The sequence below is a fragment of the Plecotus auritus genome, assembly GCF_963455305.1.
Source record: "Plecotus auritus genome assembly, chromosome: 6".
NCBI lineage: Eukaryota > Metazoa > Chordata > Mammalia > Chiroptera > Vespertilionidae > Plecotus > Plecotus auritus.
The window spans coordinates 147,056,992-147,065,849 of NC_137773.1; the positions used below are offsets into that span (position 1 = coordinate 147,056,992).

Sequence of the window (8,858 nt, forward strand, 5' to 3'; positions counted from 1 at the left end):
CTTAAATATGGAATTCTAGTGTTAGGTCAAAACTGACCAAAATGTTCCAAAGCCCCAGCATTATCCAGAAAAGCTAATGGTCTCCTCTCATTTCTATGCAAATGAACCTGCTCCCATCTTCATTGAAACATGACCCCAGGACATGGTCATTTGAATGGCTGAAGTCTAGTCTTATGGCTTTAAGCCAGCCTGTTCATGTTTACTCCTTTCTGTCCTGCTCCTGTGATGACCATCCTCACCCTCCTGGCTGAGCCAGCAAGTTCTGATCATATGGTTTTGGCAGCTCTGTGTTGCAGTTCTCACAATTAAAGAGGAAACAAGTTTGGGATTGGGTCTTATCTCACTCATTTGGAGACCAAAAACGTTTGTTGCTGTATTTTTTCTTATGTTCAGGGATGACTTGGACCGAGCCATTGAGGAGTTTACCCTGTCCTGTGCTGGCTACTGTGTAGCTTCTTATGTCCTTGGAATTGGTGACAGACATAGTGACAACATCATGGTAAAAAAAAATGGCCAGGTGAGCTGTTCCCCAGAGTCTGCCAAGGGCCTCAGGGATGCTTACTTATGTACAGCACAGTCTCTTGTGAAACTCAGGCAGATTCTGTAGTGATTCTCGGAGTCATGTGTTTGTCTTTGATTTCCTATCCTTTGTTTCACCTACCATCTGCTTCATCTATCCATTGGTTTGTTTGCTTAGAGTTAGGTGATGAGAATTTATTTAAATTTTTTAAATTACTGTGGTTATTTAAAAGTGCCCTATTCTTTTAAATAGAGTAGAAGGAAGAGATGACGTACAAAATGTATTAACTTTAAATAAGATAACCAGTGCGTAAAAAGAAAAAAAGTTGAGATGAAATTTGCTTGACCCATTTTCTCATTTAGAATATCAATCTAATCATACATAAGAGTAGGGAGAAGTGGAGTATGAGTAATATCACTCTGGGGTAACCAGGGAACTAGACCAGGTTATTTATGAAGAAGCTCTTAGTTTTCAAATGAAGATTTTTGTGTGTGTGTGTGACTTATTTTTTTGTTGTTAATTCCTTTAATTAAGCAACGTAGATGAGATATTTGGGATAATTTTTTCAGTTTCGCCACCCTTAGGATTCCCTGCTGGGAGAAGCACATTCCAAAATGAAAATGTTTAGGCTCCTGTGCGAACTCTGGCTCTAGGTGGGGCCCAGGGTTTTAGACCTCGTGAGAGATTTAGGTAGTTCGTCTTGGGCTTCGACAGTTGGACCTTGTGTTCACACTTAAAAAGATTCCTTACGACTTCTAGTTGATCAGATTGAACACATGAGTTTTTCTTTATTCTTTCTGACACTCTTCTAATATGATATTAAGGAATAAGAAATATGTAAATCCATGAAATAAAAAGTAATATGAAAAGAGGTGAAAGACATCAGCAGATTTGGGAATGATAGACAGCATGAGGAAAAAGTGGCAATGACTTAGCATAGCTGAGGAAAATTGAAACCTGTGTACTTTTAGAGGAGTCTGTCAGTCTGAGAAAAGCTTGGGGATCAGATGCATAAGGCACTACAGAAGGTGTGGGTGGGAGAAGAGGATGAAACACGAATGATTGGTAGTTTTTATGTGGAGCAATTAGGTGTGTATATCCCCACTCTCAGCCAGACTCTAGAGATTCTTCTCAAGAGACTCTGATTGGTTCCAGTGAAAAGTCCTACAGATCCTGACAATTGAGGTCTCCCCCCAGTCACTTTGCAAGTAAGCCCACCAATCAGTCCTACCGTGTACATGGAATTTTCATTCAACTTTTTAGCAACTCATTGTTCAATATGAATGGTCGGCCAAGCATTAGCAGAAATTTGAGGGAAACCTCAACATAAAAAATATAGACCAAAACAAACAGAAGGGGTGAAAAAAAACCTAGGAAAACAGAATAACTACAGTCAAAAAAAAAAAAAAAAAAGATGCTGAAACTGGTTTGGCTCAGTGGATAGAGCGTCGGCCTGCGGACTGAAGGGTCCCGGGTTCGATTCTGGTCAAGGGCATGTACCTTGGTTGCGGGCACATCCCCAGTGGGAGGTGTGCAGGAGGCAGCTGATCGATGTTTCTCTCTCATCGATGTTTCTAGCTCTCTATCCCTCTCCCTTCCTCTCTGTAAAGTATCAATAAAATATATATATTTTTTAAAAAAGATAATTAAAATAGCAAAACAAAAGGAACATTGCACCTATGAAATAATAATAGGATTCTGTGGGGTTTTTGTTAAACAGAAAATAGAATTCTTAGAAATTAAAAAGAAGGACAAATAAAAAGTTAAAATAAAATTAGTGTAAACCAAAGATTAGATAATATTTATTGAACTCTTAACCTGTGGAAGGCACAGTTCTAAGTTCTTTAGTTAACTTCTTCAATCTTCAGGAGAACCTTAGAGAATTAGTGGTAGGGTAATCACCACTTACCAGTGAGAAAATTGAGGCAACAGACATACCATTTAAATCCTGATTATTTGGCTCAGAGTCTGTTTTTTAGCCACTATACTCTCTGTTGCTCCTTAATATACCAAAGGAACTAAAACATCTGATAAATAGAAGAAAGAAGATCCAGTAATGATGGTGAATCAATCCAGGGAGGTCAACCATCACTCTAATAGGAGTTTCAGAAAGAAGAAGAAGGAAGGAACTTACCAAGCAAATAATATAAAACATTTCCTATTTATGAATATCCAGTGAACAGAGCACAAAAGTTTCCTTATATTAGATGAAAAGGTCCTCATTAAGCCCTTCACTATGACATTTCAGTGCACCAGGCATAAAGAGACGGTATTAAAACTTTCCCAGAGATGCAGCAGGCCACATACTTGGAGTCAGAAAGACTTGGCTTCTCAGTAGCAATACTGGACACTATAAGAGAGTGGAAGTTAGCCTTCATAATTTTTAGGGAAAATGAGCTCTATCCTAGCAACCTAATCAGACTATGAGTCAAGTATAAAGGTGAAATAAAGACATTTTCAACCATACAAGATCTTAAAAGCTGTATCTCCTGTGCATCTTTCCTAAGGAGGCTATCTGAAGAAGGACATCCTCCAAAACAAGGGTATAAACAGTAGTTCTCGATTGGGGTGCTTTTGCCCTCAGGAGACATTTGTCAATATCTGAAAACATTTCTGGTTGTCATAACAGGGGAGGTGATATTCTGTTGGCATCTAATGGGTAAAGGCCATGAATGCTTCTAAACATCTTTAGTTAGTGTACAGGACAGAACCTCATAACAGGATTATTGGGCCCAATATTGAAAAATTCTGGTCTAAACCAAACAAGAATGTGATGTGGGACAAGAGTTGAAAGGAGAGCCCAGGATGATGGCTGTGCAGCAGCCCTAGGGAACAACCAGCCCAGAAAGGAACGATTAGATTCCCTGACCGTGTGGGAAAATGATTTTTAGATTTTTAAGAAGATTTTGGGAAGAATTAATGCTAGGGTCATAGAACTCTAAAAAAGTTAAAAAAAAAAAAAAAAAGTTGTGCCCTAGCTGGTTTGGCTCAGTGGATAGAGTGTCAGCCTGCGGACTGAAGGGTCCCAGGTTCGATTCCAGCCAAGGGCACGTGCCTGGGTTGCAGGCTCATTCCCCAGTAGGGGGCTACAAGAGGCGGCCAATCAATAATTCTGTCACATCATTGATGTTTCTATCTCTCTCTCCCTTCCCTTCCTCTCTGAAATCAATAAAATATATATTTTTAAAAAAAGTTGTATCAAGGAAAAAGGTGAGCAAAAATAGAAATGTAGTCCTAGTATTCCAATACCCACATGGCTTAGCTTTGAAATGCATTTACGTAGTTGAACAGTATAAACATTGAATATTAATTTGATCAGAAATTATATAATGTTCCAAATTGTGTAGCATTACATCAGTATAAGAGCACTAAATCTTTATCTTCCATAATAAGAATAGTAATCCAAAATTAGGAAGTAAAAAATAAGTATAAACATACTATTCAGAAAAATGGAAGCAGATATCAGGAAAAATGTGTGAAAATGGGGAGATGTTACCACTAAGTAGTAGCACTCAAAATGGTGAGGGAACTACTAGGGCAAGAATATACTCTCTTTGTTATGTTTCTACATGTAGAACTATAGAAACAGTTCTGTATGTAGAACTATTGGTTTTTTAAAAATCAGACATGTTTATTATTTCATATATATTTTTGCCTTTTAAAGATTTGCCTTCCTCACTGGGTATATGCATTTTATGATCGGTTATTACTGAATATAAAAGACCTATGAATGTTAGACATGCTCTGTTCCCAAGAAGGCTGTGGAAAGAGAGAAGGGCTCAAGCTGAGGGTGGGTGTAGTGTATGTGGGTCTAGGACTGCTGAGATCTTGCCTTTCTATTTAGAACCCACAAGAAAAACAAGGGAAATGAAATCCCATTTGTTTTCCAGCTCTTCCACATTGACTTTGGACATATTCTTGGAAATTTTAAGTCTAAATTTGGCATTAAAAGGGAGCGAGTGCCTTTTATTCTTACCTATGATTTCATTCATGTGATTCAACAAGGAAAAACAGGAAACACAGAAAAGTTTGGCCGGTAAGTATTGTCCTCCTGTTAAGGGTATAAGCACACCTAACGTTTTCTCCTCTGACCAGCTGGCCCTGCATTTCTTTGCTGAGCAATATTTAAGTCTGGGAGATACTCAGTCTGTTAATAGGAGGTTTTGGAGGGAATTTGCCTTGTAGATCCAGGTTGTAATTCAGATGCACTCAGAGAAGAGAAACAATGCTACAAAATTGAAATAAGTTACTGTGTTTTATTCTAATAGTGTATCACCTTTTCCTGTCTGAGAAAATTCTCTGAAACTGTTAAGACATTTGAGAGTGAGATGCTGAGAACAGGCACTTGGCTATCATTCAGTGTGGAGTACAGTACGGGAGCCAGGGTTCAGGGGTAGACTTTGTAATCTCTGATCTATTCCTCACTCCTTGTATGTTTCCAGGCACATAACTTGTCTTCCTGTCTTTGTTTCATCTTAAAATGGATACAAAAATAATTAAATTTCAGGGCTATTTTGAGGTATGTTATATGATGTGACCAACTCATTATAGCCTTACTAAATAATTGCTATTATCATTATCATTTCTAGTTCTGCCTGGGTTTCTGCAGAATATACCTTTGGGTCCATTTTTTTCTTTGGCAAAATTAAGTTTGGATGGTCCTCTTGAATGACCATCTTGAAGAGGAGCAAGAAAGATGGAAAGATGACAGGGAGGCCCAATGCAAAAGCATTGACACTGATTTCAGGGACATTAAAGAAAATCTCTGGAATCAGGCCACAAATCTAGAAGTATGTTCAGGAATCCTCATGGATTATAATTATCACTTTGTTTTTATAACTTTTTTTTTTTTTTGCCTCATAGAATTTCAAAGCCTAAATTAAGTTTTTTATTGCCTTTATCATAGAATTTCTATTTGATTTTGGTTTTGAAAAAGATATGTGTGGCCTGGCCAGCGTGGCTCAGGAACCAAGAGGTTGCCAGTTCAAATTCCCGGTCAGGGCTCATGCCCAGGTTGTGGGCTCGATCCCCACTGTGGTGTGTGCAGGAGGTAGCCAATCAATGATTCTTTCTCAACATTGATGTTTCTATCTCTTTATCCCTCCCCCTTCCTCTCGGAAATCAATTTTTTTAAGAAGGAAAGAGATAAGTGTGATTTTAGAGAGCTTGATTTATTTTATGTAAATTTTAGTCCAGGCAGTTTTCAAAGAAGCAGAACCATTAATTAATTCGATAGAAAATGTTCAGCTCTTATGGAAAGCCTAGCTATGTCTCTCTTGTTTTCTTGTACTAATTTGCTATCTCCCCCTCTAACATCATGCTCTTGTGATTTGCTACATCAACTAAAGGTTCCGCCAGTGTTGTGAGGATGCCTATCTGATTTTACGACGGCATGGGAACCTCTTCATCACTCTCTTTGCACTGATGTTGACTGCAGGGCTTCCTGAGCTCACATCAGTCAAGGATATACAGTATCTTAAGGTATAAACCCCTTTCTATGTATATAGGAGTTCAAGTATGCCTGCCTATTTTCATTCAGATACTCAAAGGGAATGGAACAAAGTCATGTTCAGTGAGATAGTTCTTATCAGGAGTAGTAGCTCAGGAGTGGTAGCGACAAACACTTGAGTAGCTGTCTTGCAGTAATCATAAATGCATTTCATCTTCAAAAACCCTTTGGCAGAGGTCATATTATCACCCTACCTTGGTGTTCATGCTCCCTGCTGCAAACGGCATTTAAATAAAAACAGTAGGTCCAGAGACTAGACTAGTCTGCATGGACTAGACCAGTGGTCGGCAAACTGTGGCTCGCGAGCCACATGCGGCTCTTTGGCCCCTTGAGTGTGGCTCTTCCACAAAATACCACGGCCTGGCGAGTCTATTTTGAAGAAATGGTGTTAGAATAAGTTTAAGTTTAAAAAATTTGGCTCTCAAAAGAAATTTCAATCGTTGTACTGTTGATATTTGGCTCTGTTGACTAATGAGTTTGCTGACCACTGGACTAGACTGACAGATCTCAGAGGGGAGGACGGTGGAAGGGATGGGAAGAGATTAACCAAAGAACATATATACATAGCCCACAGACCAGTAGTGAGGTAAAGGCCTGGGGTGGGGTGGAGGCTGGGTGGAGGTGAGAAAGGGGGAGGACTTAGGGGCATCTGTAATACTGTCAACTATAAATATAAAAATAAAAACATGAGGCGCACAACTTCATGTTGGCTGGGGTGGCATGGCCAAGTAAGCTTCCTGCAGACATTTGCATATCACTTTGGAGCATGTATAAAATCTGATTTTTTTTCCCCTTCAATTTTCAGGACTCACTTGCCTTAGGGAAGACTGAAGAAGAAGCACTCAAGCAATTTAAGCAAAAATTTGATGAGGCACTCAGGGAAAGCTGGACTACTAAGGTGAACTGGATGGCCCACACGGTTCGGAAAGACTACAGATCTTAATGACCAGCCTTTTGTTTCATTTTCATTTTGCACTTGCACTAAATTGAACATGACCCTGCCAGAGATTTTATAAAGGGAATGAAATTCTGAATCTCAGTTAAATTAAGAACAATGCATCAACAGAACCTAATCTGAACAATCCCCAATTACCACCCTCTGCTTTTTGTATGCTTCCAAGATTCATCACGAAAACTGTCAACATTATGGATAATCATTTCCTGCTGACTTTGCACGCCAAGGAATGCTACTAGAGATTGTTTTTGTCTTTTTAAATTTTATTTTCATTATTTGGTACTTTTCCAGAAAGGTGTAAATACTTATTTTATGAATTGTGACCAAGTGTTATCACTCAGCCAACTTATCCACACCTGGGAACTGGTGGCTGCTCTTAATTTCCAAACGAGGCTTAAAAAACAGTATCTTTCTTCCTTTTTAAATTGTGTAAACTACAAATTATAATATAATATGAAATTATGATTATTTTTCAAAAGAAATCTTTTAAACCTGTGGGAACATTAATTCTTTTGTTGATATTTATCTATCGTGATAGCATCATCCCAGCCAGACTTGCTGAAAATCTACTGGTGAGGCAAATATAATATATTTGCTGCCTATATATTTATAAAATTTCTAGTGGGAGTTCTGTATAAAAATATGTTGTTTTTTTTTTGTTTTCCTTCAGCCTCTGTTTTATAGAAAGCAGAGCATCTCCCTAAGTTACTTTTTAGTTAATTATGTGATCCAGTTCTTCCAGCTGCTTCTGTACTGAGGCACACATTAATACAGATTTTACTGTATCTGTGAAAGAGTTCACTTCGTAGAGCATAATACTTGAGCAAATGTATCCAAGACAGAAAACAAATGAAAAGGAAACTCTTATGAAATAAACTTCAGACCTAAAATTCAGTATTTTAGTAAAATGCCAGCTGTTCTTACTGTATTTATTAAAACTTATAATGATGTGATTTTTTTTAAGGATATTAGTTGAAAATGAAATGGTTTCATGGAATTCTTTAATTTATTTGTTGAGGTACCATATATTTAGGGTGCTAGACGGCAAATAATGTTGTTAATATGTGCAATAGGGACTACTGGTTTGAATGTGTAAATGGATGCTCTTTCTGAGTACTGGCAACATCCAGCAAAACTACTGCTTATTCTCCAAAGACTATTGGGATCTCCAATCCTCAATGACATGGGAAAGAAAACTGAGTATTTGCCCTGTGACTGAGTTTTCTATAGGAATTTCATTAAAGATTGTTTAATTTTGTTGTCTTCCTTCATGTTTTCAGTCAAATAAATGTGTGAGATGGTTTCAGCTGCTCTTGGGATGTATGGGCCTCTTCTTTATGGGCAGCACAGGCCTTTGGACCTTGGCACTGGGACTCTGAAGAAACAGTCAAGTCAAGACAAACCAACCTCAGGAATTGTAAGGCACACGGACTCTTCCCTGACTTCTCTCCTTGCTTCCCTATCCCATTAGTGCTATGGGAGGCCTCTGGACTTTGGTGGGAGCTCGAGGCAAGAGGGTACCCTCATCAAGTTTCCATATGTTTGGGAGGTACCCAAGGGTCTAGAACGCCTCTTCAGTTACTCGGTACCCAGGCCAAAGCCAGGCTGTACCACTTTGGCACTCTCTTCCACAGGCAGATGTTCAGAGCAGGGCACAGTTTCTTGGAAATAACTCGGCTGAGAATGGGGGTTGATCTCTCAATATTACCAGGGCTGATGTAGACTCAGTGAGAGTTCCAGGAATAGGACTGTAGAAGGATGGTATGTTCAGGGATTTTTGTCTGGTATCAGTCCATCATTACATGCACCAGATTGCAAGCCTGGGGTTTGGAGGAGAAAACATTGCCTGGCAGAAATGGACACCACTGTTTCCA

At 38.8% G+C, this 8,858-nt stretch overlaps 1 protein-coding gene across 3 annotated transcripts in view; it reads left to right on the forward strand.

Annotated features, from left to right (window-relative positions):
• PIK3CB (phosphatidylinositol-4,5-bisphosphate 3-kinase catalytic subunit beta) overlaps positions 1-8,298 on the forward strand; it is a 145,027-nt gene extending 136,729 nt beyond the window's left edge. For all 3 annotated transcript variants that reach the window (XM_080672464.1, XM_080672466.1, XM_080672465.1), the window contains 4 exons: positions 394-517; positions 4,411-4,556; positions 5,869-6,001; positions 6,835-8,298. In XM_080672464.1, coding sequence (XP_080528590.1) covers positions 394-517; positions 4,411-4,556; positions 5,869-6,001; positions 6,835-6,972 — 541 coding nt within the window. In that variant the 3' untranslated portion in view covers positions 6,973-8,298. The remainder of the gene's footprint in view (positions 1-393; positions 518-4,410; positions 4,557-5,868; positions 6,002-6,834) is intronic.
• The last annotated feature ends 560 nt before the right edge of the window (positions 8,299-8,858 follow it).